Genomic DNA, 22,887 nt, shown 5'->3' on the forward strand with positions numbered 1-22,887 from the left:
ATCAAAAGTAGCAAATACATGACATCTAAGAGTCATGGCATGTCATCTAAGAGTTGGGGCCATATTCAAACCCATCATATACATATGAACAATAAATAAAATATCTCCCTTCATTGGCACAATGCATGGCATATCATTTCCAGCACTGCTTCCTATATTCAGGAGCAATTCCTATTGTCTTCTTTCTGGCACTCCCAGCAACAAAATGTTGCTTTAGTGTGGCAGAAGACTTAAATTTAAAGTAAATATATTCTAAGACCATATTATTATCAATCAATTGTTTACAAATTGATAAATAATGATACCCTTTATTGGCAAAATTCCAGGCATGCAATTTTAAGAACTGCTTCTTATAGTTAGGAGTAACTCACACTGTTTTCTTACTGGCACTGGTAGCAATAAAATGTCACTTTAATGTGGCAGAAGGGATAAATCAAAAGTAATAAATACATTTAAAGAGTTTGGGGGCATATTCCCAGTCATCATATATTAATGACCACATGAATAAAATGTCTCCCTTTATTGGCACAATGCACGGTATGTCATTTTCCAGCATTGCTTCCTATATTCAGTAACAATTCTTATTGTCTTCTTCTGACACTCCAAGCAAAAAATATCGCTTTAGCATGGCAGAAGACATAAATTAATAAACATATTCTTTAGATATTATATATTGGTAATAATATTATTTTACACCACATTATCTCAAATTACTTAGTTTTCAATTGAAAAATAAAATAATTCCTTTTATTGCCAAATGTATTCCACACAATTTCTAGCACTACTTCCTCTAATTACGAGAAAATCTTAGTTTTCTTACTGGTAGCAATAAAAGGCCGCTTTAGGGCAGATGTCACAAATCCAAAGTAATAAATACATTATAAAGGGACATTAACATTGGAGTTTATACGAGTTAACGTAGACAGCTGACATAGCTGAACCATCTCCAAAACCAGTTTTCCGCTATTAGGCAGCAAGTTTAAAAATCTGAACTGCTGTCATAGCAGAGATACAAGACACTTCGAATTGACTCCATAAGCTCATATAAACCCCAGAGTGAATTGCCCTTAAGAGTTTGGGAGACATATTCCCAGGCATCATATACTTATGAACAGATAAATAAAATGTCTCCCTTCATTGGCACAATGCATGGCATGTCATTTCCAGCACTGCTTCCTATATTCAGGAGCAATTCCTATTGTCTTCTTATTGGCACTCCCAGCAACAAAATGTTGCTTTAGTGTGGCAGAAGACATAAATTTATAAAGTAACAAATATATTCTAAGACCATATTATTATCAATCAATTGTTTACAAACTGAATAATAAAATGATTTGTTTTATTGGCAAAATTCAAGGCATGCAATTTTAAGAACTGCTTCCTATAGTTAGGAATAACTGGCACAGTCTTCTTACTGCCAGTGGTAGCAATAAAATGTCACTTTAATGTGGCAGAAGGGATAAATCAAAAGTAATAAATACATTTAAAGAGTTTGGGGCATATTCCCAGTCATCATATATTAATGACCACATGAATAAAATGTCTCCCTTTATTGGCACAATGCACGGTATGTCATTTTCCAGCATTGCTTCCTATATTCAGTAACAATTCTTATTGTCTTCTTCTGACACTTCAAGCAAAAAATATCGCTTTAGCATGGCAGAAGACATAAATTAATAAACATATTCTTTACATATTATATATTGGTAATAATATTATTTTACACCACATTATCTCGAATTACTTAGTTTTCAATTGAAAAATAAAATAATTCCTTTTATTGCCAAATGTATTCCAAACAATTTCTAGCACTGCTTCCTCTAATTACGAGAAAATCTTAGTTTTCTTAGAGGTAGCAATAAAATGCCGCTTTAGGGCAGGAGATGTCACAAATCCAAAGTAATAAATACATTGTAAAGGGACATTAACATTGGAGTTTATACGAGTTAACGTAGACAGCTGACATAGCTGAACCATCTCCAAAACCAGTTTTCCGCTATTAGGCAGCAAGTTTAAAAATCTGAACTGCAGGCATAGCACAGATACAAGACACTTTGAATTGACTCCATAAGCTCATATAAACCCCAGAGTGAATTGCCCCTAAGAGTTTGGGGGACATATTCCCAGGGATCATATACTTATGAACAGATAAATAAAATGTCTCCCTTCATTGGCACAATGCATGGCATGTCATTTCCAGCACTGCTTCCTATATTCAGGAGCAATTCCTATTGTCTTCTTACTGGCACTCCCAGCAACAAAATGTTGCTTTAGTGTGGCAGAAGACATAAATTTATAAAGTAACAAATATATTCTAAGACCATATTATTATCAATCAATTGTTTACAAACTGAATAATAAAATGATATGTTTTATTGGCAAAATTCAAGGTATGCAATTTTAAGAACTGCTTCCTATAGTTAGGAATAACTGGCACAGTCTTCTTACTGCCACTGGTAGCAATAAAATGCCACTTGATAATGAGGCAGAAGACATAAATCAAAAGTAGCAAATACATGAACATCTAAGAGTCATGGCATGTCATCTAAGAGTTGGGGCCATATTCAAACCCATCATATACATATGAACAGATAAATAAAATGTCTCCCTTCATTGGCACAATGCATGGCATATCATTTCCAGCACTGCTTCCTATATTCAGGTGCAATTCCTATTGTCTTCTTTCTGGCACTCCCAGCAACAAAATGTTGCTTTAGTGTGGCAGAAGACGTAAATTTAAAGTAAATATATTCTAAGACCATATTATTATCAATCAATTGTTTACAAATTGATAAATAATGATACCCTTTATTGGCAAAATTCCAGGCATGCAATTTTAAGAATTGCTTCCTATATTTAGGAGTAACTCACACTGTTTTCTTACTGGCACTGGTAGCAATAAAATGTCACTTTAATGTGGCAGAAGGGATAAATCAAAAGTAATAAAGACATTTAAAGGGTTTGGGGGCATATTCCCAGTCATCATAAATTAATGACCACATGAATAAAATGGCTCCCTTTATTGGCACAATGCACGGTATGTCATTTTCCAGCATTGCTTCCTATATTCAGTAACAATTCTTATTGTCTTCTTCTGACACTCCAAGCAAAAAATATCGCTTTAGCATGGCAGAAGACATAAATTAATAAACATATTCTTTATATATTATATATTGGTAATAATATTATTTTACACCACATTATCTCGAATTACTTAGTTTTCAATTGAAAAATAAAATAATTCCTTTTATTGCCAAATGTATTCCACACAATTTCTAGCACTACTTCCTCTAATTACGAGAAAATCTTAGTTTTCTTACTGGTAGCAATAAAAGGCCGCTTTAGGGCAGGAGATGTCACAAATCCAAAGTAATAAATACATTATAAATGGACATTAACATTGGAGTTTATATGAGTTAACATAGAGAACTGACATAGCTGAACCATCTCCAAAACCAGTTTTCCACTATTAGGCAGAAAGTTGAAAAATCTGAACTGCAGGCATAGCAGAGATACAAGACACTTCGAATTGACTCCATAAGCTCATATAAACCCCAGAGTGAATTGCCCTTAAGAGTTTGGGGGACATGGCATCATATACTTATGAACAGATAAATAAAATGTCTCCCTTCATTGGCACAATGCATGGCATGTCATTTCCAGCACTGCTTCCTATATTCAAGAGCAATTCCTATTGTCTTCTTACTGGCACTCCCAGCAACAAAATGTTGCTTTAGTGTGGCAGAAGACATAAATTTATAAAGTAACAAATATATTCTAAGACCATATTATTATCAATCAATTGTTTACAAACTGAATAATAAAATGATTTGTTTTATTGGCAAAATTCAAGGTATTCAATTTTAAGAACTGCTTCTTATAGTTAGGAATAACTGGCACAGTCTTCTTACTGCCACTGGTAGCAATAAAATGTCACTTTATAATGAGGCAGAAGACATAAATCAAAAGTACCAAATACATTCTAAGAGTTGGGGCCATATTCAAAGCCATCATATATATATGAACAGATAAATAAAATGTCTCCCTTCATTGGCACAATGCATGGCATGTCATTTCCAGCACTGCTTCCTATATTTAGGAGCAATTCCTATTGTCTTCTTTCTGGCACTCCCAGCAACAAAATGTTGCTTTAGTGTGGCAAAAGACATAAATTTAGAGTAATAAATATATTCTAACACCATATTATTATTAAAAATTCTTTACAAATTGATAAATAATAATGATTCCTTTCATTGGCAAAATTCAAGGCAGGCAATTTTAAGAACTCCTTCCTATGATTAGGAGTAACTCATACAGTTTTCTTTTTGGCACTGGTAACAATAAAATGTCACTTTAATGTGGCAGAAGGCATAAATCAGAAATACTAAATACATTTTAAGAGTTTGTGGGCACATTCCCAGGCATCATATATTAATGACCACATAAATAAAATGTCTGCCTTCATTGGCACAATGCACGGTATGTCATTTTCCAGCATTGCTTCCTGTATTCAAGAGCAATTCTTATTTTTTCTTTCTGGCACTCCCACGAACAAAATGTTGCTTTAGTGTGGCAGAAGACATAAATTTAAAGTAACAAATATATTCTAAGACCATATTATTATCAATCAATTGTTTACATTTTGAAAAGTAATAAATACATTTTAAGAGTTTGGGGGCATATTTCCAGTCATCATATATTAATGACCACATGAATAAAATATCTCCCTTCATTGGCACAATGCACGGTATGTCATTTTCCAGCAGCTTCCTATATTCAGTAACAATTCTTATTGTCTTCTTCTGACACTCCAAGAAAAAAATATCGCTTTAGCATGGCAGAAGACATAAATTAATAAACATATTCTTTATATATTATATATTGGTAATAATATTATTTTACACCACATTATATCGAATTACTTAGTTTTCAATTGAAAAATAAAATAATTCCTTTTATTGCCAAATGTATTCCACACAATTTCTAGCACTACTTCCTCTAATTACGAGAAAATCTTAGTTTTCTTACTGGTAGCAATAAAATGCCGCTTTAGGGCAGGAGATGTCACAAATCCAAAGTAATAAATACATTGTAAAGGGACATTAACATTGGAGTTTATATGAATTAACGTAGACAGCTGACATAGCTGAACCATCTCCAAAACCAGTTTTCCACTATTAGGCAGCATGTTTAAAAATCTGAACTGCAGGCATAGCAGAGATACAAGACTCTTCGAATTGACTCCATAAGCTCATATAAACCCCAGAGTGAATTAATTGCCCTTAAGAGTTTGGAGGACATATTCCCAGGCATCATATACTTATGAACAGATAAATAAAATGTCTCCCTTCATTGGCACAATGCATGGCATGTCATTTCCAGCACTGCTTCCTATATTCAGGAGCAATTCATGTTGTCTTCTTTCTGGCACTCCCAGCAACAAAATGTTGCTTTAGTGTGGCAGAAGACATAAATTTATAAAGTAACAAATATATTCTAAGACCATATTATTATCAATCAATTGTTTACAAACTGAATAATAAAATGATTTGTTTTATTGGCAAAATTCAAGGTATTCAATTTTAAGAACTGCTTCTTATAGTTAGGAATAACTGGCACAGTCTTCTTACTGCCACTGGTAGCAATAAAATGTCACTTTATAATGAGGCAGAAGACATAAATCAAAAGTACCAAATAAATTCTAAGAGTTGGGGCCATATTCAAAGCCATCATATACATATGAACAGATAAATAAAATGACTCCCTTCAATGGCACAATGCCTGGAATGTCATTTATACACAAGTTGCTACATTCAGCAGGAATTCCTATTGTCCTTTTTTGCAGCTTGTAGCAACAAAAGAAATAAAGTTATATATTCTTACTTTCGGACCATATTACCCCCAGTCGCTTATTTATGAATTGATAAATAAAATAATTCCCTTTATTGCCAAATGAACTCCATGCAATTTTTACAATGCTTCCACTAATTACGTGAAACATGTATAGCTTTATGACTGGCACTGGTAGCAAAAAATTCCGCTTTATAATGCAGCAGAAGACATAAATCAAAAGTCGCAAATATATTTTTAAGTGTTTTGAGCCATATTTCCAGGCATCACTTAAACAGATAAATAAAATGTCTCCTTAAATTGGCAAAATATTACAGTCAAAAGTCTGTAATCCGAACTCGTCGGAACTTCGGCGATTCCGGATTATAGATAATCAATTTAAATCTGGTAAGATGGCATGCAGAAATTATAAAATTAAAAATATGAAACCGTATTTTATGAAATAAAGAGCAATTATGATCTAAAGCGTATCAAAATTTACAAAAAGAAAGAAACTTAATTTTTATTTGTTTACTTTATTATTAAATATTTCTTTCAACACGTGCATGCATAAAGCGTACGCATAGTCGAAATTAGAAAATTGCAACCAGAAAACTATTTGATTTGCATTTGTGATATTTATAATGACGAGGAATTTGATTTAAATCATGTCAAAGATGAAGTACATCGAGATGAAATACTACATTGAGTAAGGAATAAGCCGAATAAAATACAAACATGTGCCCTGAAGATAAGGATAGTGCTGACAGATCAACTTCCAGTTCATTGCACGCCGCGACATCCCCTTCCCAGCGTAGAGCAGTGTGAAATTTATAAACAGATTTCGGAATGGTTAGAGAAACAAAGGAGCTTTTATCCATTTTTTGCAGCAATTCCACTTTTTGTTTGATGGACATCGAAACATGCTTTCCCTTTGTAGATACAGCATTAGAAATTCTATTTGACATAATCGAAAGTTCCAACTTACTTTTATAAAACTGCTCTAACTGTCTGCAAAAAATAATAAGCCGGATCCAACTCGAAGATTCTGCAATGTTATTTGAATTAGATAATTGGATAATTTTAGCTTAGCTTATACTTTCTGTTATACATTAAACGCGCATGCGTAAACCTATAATGCGCATGCGTAAAGGTATTACACACATGCGTCAACGCACGAGGTCCGGATTATGGATGTCTGGATTAATGACTTTTGACTGTATATCATTTCAGCACTGCTTCCTGTATTCAGGAGCAATTCCTATAGTCTTCTTACTGGCACTCCGAGCAACAAAATGTCACTTTAGTGTGGCAGAACAAATAAAAATATAATAAATATATTCTATGTTAAGGAACATATTATTACCAATCAGTTAATTATAAATTTATACATCAAATTATGCCTTTCATTGGCGGAATGCATGGTATGCAATGCTTAGCAAGGCTTGCTGAAATAAGAAGCAAGTCGTGCAGTTTTCTTACTGGCACTAGAAGCAACAAAATGCTACTTTAGTGTAACAGAAGACATAAACTGAAAGTAAAAAATACATTCTAAGAATTTGGGGCTATATTGCCACTTATATATTTATAAACAGCTAAATAAAATGCCCCCTTCATTGGATTAATGCATGGTACATTGTTTCCAGCACTGCTTCCTGCATTCAGAAGCAATTCCTATTTTCTTCTTACTGAAAACCTTTATAATATTAAGAACATGTTTGTTAAACTTATCTACTTTCTTCTTAGCATGAAAAAATTAAAACTAAGGCATTTTAAATTAATTTTATAACTATTTTGTTAAGAATTGTCAAGTTAATCGTTATATGTCATTAATTTCTAATTTGTTAATTGCGCTAAAGCGCAATTTAAGCATTTGTTACCTTGTTTATTTTTCAGATTCAAAATAATTTATAATTCGGCAAGATGGAAGGTAATGTTGCTTTTTAATACAATAGTGAAAAATAAATATTTTCAGTTTAAAATTATTTCTTGAATACAATTCCAATACGTTAGCATTATTTTAATGAAATTAATCAACGTTATAATGTTTTAAAAAAATATCATCGAAAAACTCCCAGATTTGCGAATTAAAAACTTTCTGTAGAAACTGATCTTAAAATTTTTAAAATGTCGATAAGTTGTCAAACTGGGAACCGTTTAATAAAGATAAGGTAATACGTCTATTTCCAAAATTACATTTTTTTATTATTTAACTGTTTGAGTTGTTGCTGGCATAAAAGGCAACAAAATAACGTTCCTTATGGCAACTGAGATTAAAAAAATCAGAAAACATTTAATGCACAGTTTTTTTTTTTTTTTAAGAATGCATATTATTATAGAAGAATTGCAAAATGTGTCCCTTCATTGGCACAATGCATGGTAAGAAATTTCCTGCATTGCTTCCTATTCAGGAACAATTTATTTTAGTCTTGTTGGGACTGCAGCAACAACATTTTGCTTTAGTGTGGCAGAAGACGCACAAAAGTTTAAAATAAGAGAGAGAACACTATCAATTGTTTCAATATGAACATAGTAAATGAATGCAAACTTCTGAAGAAATGCTTATTCTCAAAATATTTTAAGCAAAAGACCACTGCTCTAGTACAGGGATCTGCTAATCTAGTTGTGTTTAATTTGCCCCCTTTTTTAAACTACATATTAAGAAATAATGCCCACACAATACTCTAAGACAAACTGCATTATGTAATGCAGTATTTGTAAAAAGAGCAAATAGTAAAATTTTGTACCAACCATTACAGAAAATGGCAATATAAGTTTGCATGTGCTATTACTGAATTTATTACCATTAGTTCATATGACGGAAACTTTCAGAAATATAAATTTTTATTCCCAAAACATTTTTTGCTAACAGTCTACTACTTTTCTAATGTGATAACTATACTTAAATTATCTTTACATTTATTTATATTTTCTAATATAATTCCCCTTATGTTATCAAACATAGAAACTTGATATTTTTACAGCATCAAACTTTACTATTTTAAAACATATTATAAAATCTAAATTTTTTCATACATAAAAAAAGCTTACTTGGTTTAAACTGTTCAGCAGAATATCGTGTAAATAAAATGCCCATTCCTTCAATTAATGCAAGTAAAACACCACCTAAAACAGATAATTTCTTAATTATAGTGCAAATAAAACTAATGAATTGGAAATGCTAAGACGTGAACATTTTTATAATCAAATTATTGGACATAGTGGAAATAAAAAAATATTATAATTGAAGATTTGTAAAATGAATACAACAAACATATTAATGACAATATTGATAGCTGTATTTTTTTTAACAGTTTACAACTTTTAGTTAAAGATTGCTAACCCACGGCACGCATGCCACATCTGAGTTTTTACAGTAGCACGCAAGGACTTCCTAAAAAATTAAAAGATCTGAAAGAGTAATAATATTGTCTGCATCAACTCCATCAATAGATACATATATTAGAATAAATATAATATTTTAATTTCTCTGAAAGATGGTAATTGTTACTCAACTGAAATGCAAATCAAAATTATTGACCTACAGCAGCATACTACACTGTAAAGCAAATATAAGGAACTTGTTTCAACTGAAAGCCATCCAAATTATATTTGCATTTTGGAGATTTGTACCAACAAGCAATTTTCCAAATGGATTGGGGTGTGAGATACTGTTCTAGGTTTGAATCAACATATGTTTGTGAACAAATGTTTTCTATTATGAACATAATAAAATCAAAATACTGTTTAAGATTAACTGATATGCACCTTAAACACCTAATTAGCATCTAAATGAATTCATCCTACTATAGACGACTTAGTAAAAAAACTATATATTCGAAAACCACATTAAGTACCAAATGTTTAATAGTTATTTAGAATTTAAAATGCTTCAAATTTTTACTTTACACATAACCTAACGGACAGACAGAACTTTCACAAATATTTATCAACAATAAAACCTAAATTTGTACATTTGTTTTATTTTTTTAATGTCCACTACTCAGACTTGCATACAAAATGTGCTATTCACAAAAAATCCCATAAAGCAGCTTATAAATAACATTTATTTTACTTTTTTATATTATCTTAATATGCTGGAAAAGTTAGAAGAAGCATGCATAATATTTTTGTTTCAAATAGTGGCACTCTTCCCAAAAAGGTTGGCAACCCCTGGACTAAATCATCTAATTTTCCTAATTACTTCATTTTCTTCCTATAGGTGAGCCAAATCCCTAACAGCAGCCAAATGGTGAAGTCGCTGAACACTGCTAGTTCGATCTGGGTTCAATTCTAGACGAACGTGTTGGTTGCATGAACGTTTTTGTGGTTTTCTTCATGCACAATGTTGATATGAAGCAGCTTTCCTTAGAAAATCTTCCACGGAGGCATGCCTTCCCTTAACCCATGTGCTTTGCCGTAACTAAAATAAACTAACAGGTGTCAAATCACATTTAATTCCTGTAACAAACAGGAATGATAAAAACTGAATGTTGTCATGAAATCTAAGTTGCATAGGTGCTTGATAAAACATTTAACTTCAGATATGGATATTTTTAATGCAGTGCAAAGCACTGTAAATGTTTGGCACTCCAGCATCTAATGACACCAACATTCCTGCCTTATGATGAGATTACTAGTATCTCAATCTGGAATATTCGAAAAGGCTGTCATTTTGTTATTATTTATCTTTTGTTCAAAAGTTCACATCTATATACAGTAAGACCCCGCTTAACGCAGGGGATACATTCCATCGAAGGAAGTAGAGCGTAATGCGAAACAGCGCTAAGCGAGGCTATCTTAACATGTAAATAATGGGGTTAGGGAAAGACGGATAAAAAATGGTTAGGCATTAAATTTAATAATGTTTTTTTAATAAAAATAAAATCAAACATTTATTTCTTACAAAAATAAAAACAATATAAACGCATATACTTTTAAAAACAAATAAAATTCTCAGTCAGATCATTCAGTCTATTCTGGGTTTCCAATTTTCTGCCTTTTTGTCAAGAAGGCATTATGATAGATTGGCTTAATGGCATATTGCATTCAATTTCGTCGTCAATCCATATAGACAGTCGTTTTTCCATTTCTTCTATAATGTTATTTCTAGAATGGGTAATTCTAGTTGCAGAGCTTGACGTAGTTGCAGTTACCGATGACAGTATTTTTTCTTTATTCTTAAGAATTGTCCTTATTGTTGAAGTTGCCAAAATCAATGCAGCACTAATTTGAGATTAACGTTCACCAGAATCTAATCTTCTAATCACTTGCATTTGAGTTTCCAGTGAAATGCTTTTTCTGGTTGCTTTCTTTTCTTGTTTTTTATTATCACCCATGATAAAAACTAAAGATCATAATATTTGTCACTGTATTAATCTTTATAGTATTATACAAATTTAAACTTACAATAATGTCAACAAATGTTTCAAATGCGTCCACAAAGCAAGAAACACAACTACACTGTTTCGGATATGTTATTTGGAAACCTAGCGCTGCGCACAATTTCGGAGAATCCCCGGGTTGAAATAAAAGAGCGCTAAACCGAAACTGCGTTAAGCAGGGTCTTACTGTATCAACCACTTTTTATTTATTTAAAATGTTTTCAAAACTATAAAAATACTGACACGCAAATAAAATGAAAACATGACAGTTCACCAGACGTTGGAAAATATAAAGCCAACCAACCAATCAAGAAGTGCTTTAAAATTTTTAATATATAGTAAACCCTTGCTGAAAACAGACTTACGGAACACAATTTTGCACATACCCAATTTCTTAACATTTGATTTGCCCAGTGAGAGAATTTAGATTATATGCAGAACATACACAGTGCCTTGCCCACATTGCAATAGTGACCGATTAGAAAATTAATTTATTAACAAAGTCGAATTTGCTTAGAACAACAAAACCAGAGCTTTGACATTCTAATTCTCAATAATCCTTGAGGAAATGGAATTGAAGCCCTCACAACATTGCATCCAAATGCAGAGGTTTTAAATGCTTCCACTGAACACCACTTCCTTAATTCAACCAATGAATCAAGGAATTACAAAAAATTCAAAGTCTACTTTGCCAGGCACGTTAACGTCTTCGCACATAAAGCACTAGACGAAGGAAAGCACAATACACTAATGGAATTTTAGAAGCAATTCAACATAAGACACTGCCCAGAAATGATTAAACTCGCAACAAGTGAATTTAACAATTAATGCTTGAGGCCACCAGCGCTTGCCAAAAGATGTCAATAATTTTAAAGGATTTCCATCGAATGAAAATGAAGCCAGCCAAGGAAATTATACAAATTGCAAAAACAATAGATAGCAAAGGATTCTCAGATAAGGAATACGAAACCAAAGAATTATTCGAGAATGATGATCATGAAATGACAAATAAAGAATTGGAATGACCTTATAACGTTAGCAGAGAAAGAACCTTTAATCCTTTAAAAGGGCATTGGTTATATGAATTGTACCGAAAGTCCAACAAGTTGTTTTTTTTTTTTTTTTTTTAAACACCAAAAGCTGAGTTTCTACTGTTTTCTTTTGACTAAAAATGGCAGCATTAGCCTATGAATGCTCAATATTTTGCGATTATTAATGTATCTCGAACTCAGATCTCATGTTTTAAAGTTCATATATTGCACTAAGAAGGGGAATTCAAATTCTACAAAAATAAGACATACACATGCTAAATCATATATATTTACTGCATTTCAATCAAAATTAATAATTAGAAGTTTGATTATTATAAGACTTTAACACTGATATATAAATTATACCGGTGCCCTTACCAATTGAGGGCACCTTACCAATAGATGGCAGCACCGAGGATTTCTCTGTTCTGCAGGTCAAGAGTATTTATTTGTATTACAATAATTTTATGCTGTAATATGATACATTTGCTTATGACTAATTTACAAGTTGTTTATGATTAAATATTATGTTCATGGGAAATGGGGAGTCTACTGACTCCATTATAGGAATGAATAAAAGTAATTCCTTTTCTTCTTATACTTGCTTACTCCAGTAGCATTTCTCATTCATCATTGTTTAGCTAAAATTTTAATTTAATAACTTCACCCCCCCTGCGAGACAAACTTGCTGATTCCAAAATCGTCGTATGACGTCAAACCTAAATTGATTAATTTAGGAGACCTAAATTGTTTAACTAAACAATTGTCACTCTCATAAGGGAACCAGTGTAGAATGTAGCAAAAAACGAAAAGATATAAGTAATGGCTAATATGCTTTCTCCACAGCAAGATTGTAATAAGATTACAAAGGTAAGCTCACTTACAAACACAGGAATCAGGAATGCACTTCACGACTACTTCCCCTTATACTAGAGTGGAACCGTTGCTCGTTTGAAAGCATGCTTTTAGGAGATCATTTTTGTTAATTTTCAAATAAGAGATTTGAGATCACAAAGAAATTTTTCTCCTAGGTAAGGATATAAGCAGGCAATTTTTTAAATAGATTTTTTACAGTAGGTGAAAGGGGGGGGATATCTGCAAGACCAGTTTCATGCAACAGTGACTGGGAAAGTAAAGCGTTTACACATTTAGTAGCTGCTGAAACGTTATTCGGTTCGTCTCTACTAGGTTACACTGCAGGTACAACGTACACGTCCACAGCCTTTAATATCATAGTTGACGAAGATATAATATCTGATCAAATAAAGAAATTTTGGAAGCTTGAAAGCTTAGGTATAAAACCTGAAAATGAAGCATCTGACACATTAGACAATACTATAATGGAAAAATTCGAATCGGAAATTTTATACAAAAATTCTCGTTACAAGGTTAGGCTGCCATGGAAGTCTGATAGAAAATATGAGTTACATGATAATAAAGCGGTTGCGCTGAAACGATTTGAGAAACTTATAACGCAATTTCGGAATAACCCCAAACTTTTTTATTCTTACCAAACAGTTCTACAAGATTATTTACAACAAAACATCATTGAACTAGTTCCAGACACTGTTGATAGTAAATCTCAAATCACATTTTATTTGCCTCACAGAGAAATCATTCATAGTGATTGAACTACTAGTAAACTACGTATCGTGTTTGACACGTCTTCACATGGACCTGGTGAAATCTCGTTGAATGACTGCTTGCATATTGGCCCAAATTTGTATCCTGACATTTTTGAACTTCTGTGGGCTTTCAGGCTTTATCCTGTAGCATTTACAAGTGACATAAAGCAGGCTTTTCTTCAGGTAGAAGTAGACGAGAAAGACAGAGATGTAACTCGTTTTCTGTTTACTAAAAACCCATTCGATGATCCACAAAATTTCATAACTTACCAGTTATGAAAAAATGGCACACCAATTCTCAGGAATTGCGCAAATTATGGATTAAAGAAGGTATTGAATCCGAGGAATCTAGTCATATTTCAGAAGCTAGAAATCCTCCATTGAAAGTGTTAGGAGTCACTTGGGACAACCAAAGTGACATAATTTACTTTGATGTAAAAAATTTGATAACATTTTTATCAAAACAAGTTAATACTAAATGTTTTGCCTTACAAGCAATAGGACGAATTTTTGATCCTGTAGGTCTATTATCACCATTTGTACTTAGAATCAAAATCCTATTTCAGCAAATTTGGACACTTGCTTTAAATTGGGATGATGAACTACCAGAAAATTTATGTTCTGTATGGAAAAAGTGGTGCAAAGAAGTATTTGATGGACCTTCGGATAGCTCATCAATTAAATAATTCTAACGTTTATGATGATCTTGTATTAATCGAAGACAACAACAAATACAAACTTTTGTGGAACTGTGGTAGAGTGATAAACGCTTTTCGTGGTCATGACAACAAAGTTTGTTCTTGTGAACTAAAAACTTCTGGTGGAACAATAAAATGACCAGTTCAATTATTATATCCTTTAGAACTTTAAAAACTTCTTTTTATTCTTTAATAATATGAATATGTTTTATGCAATTGTTTGTTTTTTCTAGGATTAGATTAAGAATAGTTTAGATTTACTGAAGTGGTGTCAAATCGTATTTGATAATTAACATACATTTTTTAGAACTTAGTATAATGATTATAGTTTGAATATATTTTCTATTCATTTAATATACTTATTGTTTTACAATTATATGTTAAAATACTTATTTGATTGTTGTTAGATTAATGTGAACTCTTGACAGAGTTCAGGTGGGGAGTGTGTAGAAATTTTGATTAACTGATAGATGGCACTAGCGTTGCGTGCATTTTCACAGACTCTACACCGGCAGCTCGATAGATGGATGTTTGATGCTTTGCACACTAGTTGATTAGGAACACTTCGGTTCCCATTTGAAAGATTTCGATTGTGAAAGCACATAGATTTGTTTTATAACTGAACCACCGAATGCTGTAATTAATGTTCTGTAAATACTGTACATATTAAAAGTTACATTTTAAAAGTGATGTCGATTTATAGCAATCTTAAAATATTTTGAAACAGCACCTAATAATAAATACAATTTATTTTTTCACTCATATTAATATTTAAATAATTTAACTTAAATCAAAATTCTTAACATTTTCTAAATTTTCACTGTACAGCAGTTTTCCCTTAACAGATATTGCAAAGTAATTTAAGTAAAAAAGAGGAACATTTGTGAAATCAGAAGACGGGAAACTGCTTCATGCAGTTATCCTTTAACAGTAAAAGCTTAAATAACTTGCATACTCGGAAATTGACAAATATTCTGGATAGTGAGCGTAACTGGAAAAAAAGAGGCGGGGGTAGATTGTAGCCGTTCTTTAGTTTTTTCGGCTCAAATAAATGCTTTTGACATTTTGAGATGTGCATCATCTAAAAATACACCTACAAAGCTGAAAAATATTCTGCTTAGCACAGCAAAACTCTTTTAGGAGTTCATAAACAAATCTCAGACTGAATGTCAAAATTAAATATCTCTGCAAAATATTGCAAACAGTATTGTGCAATACGTGCACCGTAATTCTTCCATACGTGATATTATGCAATCGAAATCAACAGCTGCCGGTATTCAGAGAACAAAGAACTAAATATAGGAAAAGAAAGAGACTTACCAACCTGGGGTGTTTTTCATTTTAATTTTGAACAGATTGCGTTAAATTTATGAAATAGAATCATTCTTCGCTTGGGTTGGTAGACCGCAGAACTTTTAGTCTTACTCAATCCAGATTGGAAAGTGACCCCAAAAAAAGTCTGTTGCTTGTTTTGCAGCGAACTGTAACGGTTTCAATATTCGAGATTTTGCAGAAAAAAGGGAGAACATCCCAACTTCCGTACTGTATAACATATTGGCCAAAAAAATAAAATCATTTTGACTATTCGATTACTTTCCCTTTATTTAAGCCATTCCGAATATTATTCTCTAAAAAGCTAATCTGTGTTAAAACAAACCCATTTTTGGAAATTATCTATACTTCAGCAGTTACTGCAACTATATTATTATAAATATTCATACATATGCTCATAATATAAGCATAACGATCATAATAAACGAGAATATGAACTGATCACACGGAACGAGAATGTAAATTATTAAAATCTTGATAGAAATTCATAGTATTTGGATGGGACGAAAAGAATACTGAATGTATCGTAATTTTCTACCACTTTCGCAGTTCTTTGACCAATAGAACAACGTGCACCAGTCTAAAAAGCACTAAAAGCAAAAAAATAAGGACTTTAAAGAAAAAATAAGCACCTATAAAGGCCCATCTACATGTAGTGATTTCCTCAGCCGACAATATCTGAGATAGCTTGCCTGTGCACACAGAATGATTTTCTCGTTAGTACAGGAATTCACGCGGCCATTCAATGTGAAAGGAAGTGTTCCCGCCCTCTACAGTGTCACACTGTCTACGATTTGTAAACAAAGCTTACGTTATTGTCAAATAGTCAAAATAATGGATGACTATTTTATTTTAAATTGCTACTATAGACACAGCTACAATTTTGAACTTAGCTACTGCTACAGAATAGGGAGGGAAGAAGAAAATGCATTTGGACCAGAAATTGGGACAAGCGATGAGAAATTCATGGTGAGCGTAATACCCTGCTCTGGAATTGCGTATTGAAGACACGGTACAATTCGGAAAGTATTTAAGGATGATGCCACGTGATTTTTATTTTTTGCTAAATTTAAGTTTGCAGCAAAATTTTCTAAAATATGCTTTTCCTTTGTGTACTGAGTACACAGATTACTCCTTTTTTAATTTCATTTTCTGACACTACTATTTGTGCACTTAAATCTTGAAATAATAAAATAACCATGTTTCAGAAAAAATAAGTAACTACTGTGCTTTATATCAAAACCTTTATTAATGAATAAATAGAAAATAATGTTATGAAAATCAGTATGAGTATAAAGTAATAATAAAGAATAAAGATTACTACATTACAAAGCAAGTGTAACTTCAGTGGAAAAATTTCAAATAAGAAATATTATAAAGATGTAAAGTCTTAAAAAGAATATTTATTGAAAATTAAAAAACTAATATCGGCATAATTAAATAACTAATACAGTCTGAAAACTGTGATCATATGACTATCAGTTAATCATCTAATAAAATTTAGCAATATTGTATTAAATTGGGCTGTAATTTGTTTACACAAAACTCAACAGAAAACTGAGTTTGTGACTTGCAGAGGTGTTTGTGGGACCTCAAAATCCCCTGAAACTTTTACGGACTTACTACCCACATTTTGGAGTTTCAAGAATGGGGGGAGGGGGAGAGAAATGAAAAATTACAATTACGAAGTATTGAATGACCTAATTATAAAAGTTCAATGAATTACTTTTTTTGCAAAATTAATAACCATAAATTTTCAAACATATAAACTACTACATTTTATGTAAATATTTTAAATTACCTGAATTAATTCTTTAAAAAAAAATTATCTAATTTCTGCTGCCTTTTCTTTTCTTTTCTTTTTTTCTTTTTTTTTCTGATGTTTGTGGGCTTGTCTTTCTTTTGTGGTGAACTTCATAATTGCAGGAAGGTTGACTTTTATTTTCATCATTTACAGTTGAAGAAATTTCCTCAAGAACTGCACATGCAGAGGTAGAAGCAGTTTGCTTTTCTGCTGATGTAGAAGGTTTTTCAGAGACTTTTATAGGTGACTCATCTGAAATACATGTTTTTAAGTCCTCTTGATATGTTTTCCAACTTCTGTTCATATTCAGTAAGAGATCTTTGTGAATTGGATCAGTCATTGGAATTTTTAGAACATATTTTTTACATGAGGTTTCTTTAGAAGCCATTAAATCATATTTAATAGTCTGCACTGCATCTAGGGAATCAATCTTAAGAGAGGTTCTATAGTCAGTGACAAGTGTATCCATTAAGTTGAATGCACTTTCCACTAATGGGCCATGGAAGCAGCTAAGGCAGGCTTTGACCAATTTAGCCAATGTAGGATACTTATAATCATTTGCGAAATCATCTTTTAAATTAAAAACTTTAGACCAATATTTATCAATTGTACACTTGACTTGATTTCCACTTTCATCAGATGTGTAGAGCATTTCTTTGGTGATATCAATATCTCTCTGGTATAACCTTATTTCAGCTTCTACTTTTGACTTTTCATTATCACTAAAAATATGGGACATAAAAGATAATTTTTCAAAAGCTAATATTGTACTGGTTTTACCTCTTAGCTCTGGATCTAATGCTGTAAAACTAATTAGATATGAATTTTTAAGGGGTAATTTCTGTTTCATATGCTGTGCTGTATTAGTGTAAGTTTTCATCAGAGAAATTTGGAATTCTTTTGCTATTGGATGATTTTTTGATAATTTCTTCAGAAGAGTGGAAGCTTCTGCACCAGTAAATATTACTTTGCTAGGTAGATGGAATTCTGGATTTGTGACATCAATCTTTAATAAATCATTATAAGATGTGCACTCTATATTTTCTGGCTTCATAAAAAAAGAGAAAAATTTTACCATCAATTTATAAATATCGGAATGTATTAAATGAAGCATTGGTTTTTTTGTTTCAAATAATTTAATATATGTGTTGAACTCTGGTAATACTGCTAAATATAATGCCATATGCAATAAAGTTTTGTTTTGCATAACAAATAACCCTTTTAGTATTCTTTTTTTCCGAGCTAAAGCATCCTTTGTGAGTTGTTGGGAATGCAAGCAAGAATACACCCCTTCAACAATTTTTTTCTGAGCTGCAGAAATATTTCTTTTATTGTATACAGTTTCAACATAAGAAAAATAATCCCCTTTATCAGTTTTATCCAAGTAGTGAAAATAAAATGCAATAAGAGCATCCCACAGATCTTTGATTCTTTCTAAAACACATAAAATGTACACTCACCTATGGTCTGGTCTCTTCAAGGGCTTAAGTTTTTTAATGGCAAGGGATTCACAGATTTTGAAAAAATTTTCTCTTTTACTGCAGCTTTTCATATCAAAATAGATGTCATCAAACAAATCTTCTAAGTATTTATCAAAACATGAAGCAAATGTTTTTGCACAGTTATTAGCTGTGTGACATGTGTCACCATCAATATCTAATAAGTGGGGTGCTTTGTTTGATCGTAGTCTGGTTTCAACACCCTTTTTTTTCCCATGCATGGTGTTACATGAGTCCATTAATACACTAATTAAGTTTGCCCATGGAATATTATTATCTTCAATAGTATTAACAACTGCTTTAAAAACAGCTTCTGAATTGCAAGATTCCATCTTTAGAGATGCAAAATGATGAACTACAACTTCATTTTGATTGTTGTCATAAAACTGCACCAATATTGCCAGTATACTTTCTTGAGCATTGTTAGTACTTTCATCCAAATTTAGAGAAAGTGGAGTCTCCTTTAAAGTTTTAATGATATTTTCCTTAATAGTTTTTGCGAGCCCATATTTCATCTTATAACATGCAGTAGTCCTGGACATTTCCAACGAGTTTAGTGCCGTCTGATTACGGCTCAACTGTTTGCAGAGTTCAATTAAATTGGGAGCTACATTGAAAGAAAGAGAATTCTCGGCGATAAACGAAGTTATTAATACCTCTTGGCGTGCTTTTCTTGTCACTATATCCAATGGCCGAGCATCAGTCTCCAGTAAGTCATCAGTATTTTTTGAATTAGCATAATTACTTAAAGTCATTGAATGTCTAATGCACTTTGAATATTTTATGTGCGTCACAGTTTTAGAATGATTTGTGAAAGCCTTGAATCCTTCCCCACCATACTTCAGCAGTGAGTTACAAAAAACACAATATGCTTGTCCAGCAACATTTATTTTCTTGCACCATGTGCCGATGGTATTCCCATTACCATCTCTCTGTTCAATCCAATTCCACCTAAATGCATTCCGGACACCTTCTTCTAATTGTATAATATCACTATTTATATCGAGAAATTTCATAGAGAAATTCTCTTGCGTACATAAATAAAAAAATATTTCAATAAACGAAACGAAAAATTTACACGTGCATCAGTAAATGAAACGAAAATTTTACACGGAGAAAAAAAAGTTGAGAAGCGATCAATGACAAATAGCTAATATGGTGAAAAATCCCCCTTCTCTACTTATTGGCACCACGCCAGGAAAGATAAGACCTGAACCCAGAGTCACGTGATCGCACACCTGGTCGAACGAAGTCTCTCCCTTTTTTTCCTGCAGCGCCTACTTGCCGAAAAGAATCCAGAAGAGAATGTCCGAGAACCGGGGGGGGGGGGAATGAGTCATAACTCGCAATAAGGAAAAAACAAAAAAGAAGTTTTTTCCCCCTTTTCATGCGTTATCACTGCCTTTGGAGAAAGAAAGGAAAAGTTTTCACCACACACACACTGACCTTGCGTTTTCTGCTTTCAAAGCAAACAAAATTACCCAGATCAAAATAAATAATTCATTATTATTCCTACTTCCTTTTGAACGACGATCCCCGGAATTTCCGGGTATCGAAGTTCAAAATCCCCGGAATTCTGGGGTTTCCCCGGAGCACAAACCCCCCTGGACTTGTGACGTTCTTTTGAGCTGGTACGCAACTACTAAAGTTTTCACCAGTAAATCTAAAACACGTGCCAAAGGCCATTTGAAAAATTTAAAAAAAGGTGTTAAAATTCAATAAACACCACACTCGTATGTGAAAAAATAAAAAGCGACTTTTAAGTCATGCAGTTTGAATTTAGTGTTGGAGAAGCGAAATTAAAAAGTCCTTGCAGGCACAAAACGTCAAAAATTAAGGTGGGGGATCGAACCCATGATCTCGATGTCCGGAGTTAACTTGTTCTGCTCTTTACCACTAAGCTATGATCGCTCGTGTAGGAGGCATCGGAAAAGCTATGTACTCATCACGCGATTAACTCGCATTTTCGGCGAAGTCAACGAGTTTCTGCGTTGCTTTAAATCCGTCTCGTAATTTCTCAACTGGAGATTCTGCTTTCTGAATTTTTTCAATAAGTGTGACCACAGTTTCAAGTAGTTTCTGAATATTTTCATCTAGTACCCATGACATGGCATCATTAATAGCTTTTGGAACTTTTCTTGGGGGAGTTAAAATAATTTTCAGCCTGAATAGAAAACATTTGAATATATAAAGTAATGGGGAAGGAAGACAAAGCTTGCCAAAATAGAAGAATCCCTTAATTTTTTATTTTTAAAATTTACATTACTCGCGCCCCACAACACATTTTTCTCTATAGAAATCTATTAGTTGAAAAACTTGAGTTTCGCTCCAAAATATAGCCATGTTTATATTCCAAATGAGGAGAAAAGCACGTGATCACTCAAAGCAATCTTATTGGCTAGAGATTCTGATTTTGTCATACGCTAGTGAGCAGTGATCAGTTCTGAAATCGCGGCAGAGAACATGACCTATTTTTAGTGCATGCGCAGATCCTTAAAATTGTTGCTCTACGAGAAAGTCGGCCGAGAAAAATCGCTTCATTTAGACGGGACTTAAGTGCCTTTATTTTTTATTTGCAAATATAAGGACTTATAAAGACCAATACGAACCCTGTGATGGATCTGCTCTTGCTGTATTCAATACTTCTGATGAAGAATATTCACCAAAAAATAAAGAAGGCAGACTCACCAACCAAGAGAATAACACTTATATCACAAGACAGCAAACCACTTAGACTGCAAACAGGCCACGATTGCATGGCACATCATCTTAATAAAATTGCCATCCTTCCATCTAGTACTACATGTCAAATTTGCAATTCGGGCATCACGAATGCAGAGCATCTTCTTATATGCCCAGAACTAGATACAGAGTCTAAGAAATGTGGTTACATCAACTATACTAGAATGTTGAACACCTTGTAGAGACTACATCTCTTATGTTTCTTGTTATTTAAATTTTTACTTTTGTTCTCCTGTTCATTTATTCTGATTCTTAATCTATAAATGCTTGTTCTTTTTTTATTATTTATCATTGCTCTTGTGCGTTAATTGAACTGTTTCATATGTTGAGATTGATCTTTCCAATAAAGCTATATGAAAGAATAAAAAAGGGGGAATTTATCTGATATGAGTGACTCGGAATCAAGTGATGCTGAACATATCCAACAGATAGGCTTTTTTCATGAATTAAAAATAATGTGGGGAAAAGCTATTCTTCCTCAGCCAAATCATGTATTACCACCTATTTAGAGAAAATTAAAAAAAGGGCTTTGAGGTGTATCAGATATAAAATCATTTAATAGCTTTTCTTCCTTACCAAAATAATATATTACAACATATAATTTACGAAAAATTTAAAAATGGCCTTTCAGGGCCTGGAATCCCAATAATCAAAAGTGTGCCAGAGGAGTTCTTGGTATCACAGCACGAAGCATGTTCTTTTTATATACATTAAAGCACAAAATATAACTTCAAAAAAGTAAATTTTCATTTTTCAGACAAGTTAACATTTCTTTATAACATTATGCTAGTTCAGTTACAAACAGCATGGTAGTGTTAATTTGTTAAATTTTTTGTAAAATAATACTGAATTTAAATAATTTTCAAAAGCTTTTTTTCACATATTTTGCACAAATATATTCAACTGGGTGGCATCATCAAAGTCCCTAAAAATGTGAATTTTT

At 32.5% G+C, this 22,887-nt stretch overlaps 1 protein-coding gene across 2 annotated transcripts in view; it reads right to left on the reverse strand.

Annotated features, from left to right (window-relative positions):
* The window catches only part of LOC118201629 (mitochondrial import inner membrane translocase subunit Tim17-B-like), an 82,704-nt gene that overhangs the window by 25,111 nt on the left and 34,706 nt on the right, over positions 1-22,887 (reverse strand). For both annotated transcript variants that reach the window (XM_035373768.2, XM_035373769.1), the window contains exon 6: positions 8,881-8,955. In XM_035373768.2, coding sequence (XP_035229659.1) covers positions 8,881-8,955 — 75 coding nt within the window. The remainder of the gene's footprint in view (positions 1-8,880; positions 8,956-22,887) is intronic.

The sequence above is a fragment of the Stegodyphus dumicola genome, chromosome 1 (genome assembly GCF_044657685.1).
Source record: "Stegodyphus dumicola isolate Sdum_Otavi_A_Nest chromosome 1, ASM4465768v1".
Classification (NCBI taxonomy): Eukaryota; Metazoa; Arthropoda; class Arachnida; order Araneae; family Eresidae; genus Stegodyphus; species Stegodyphus dumicola.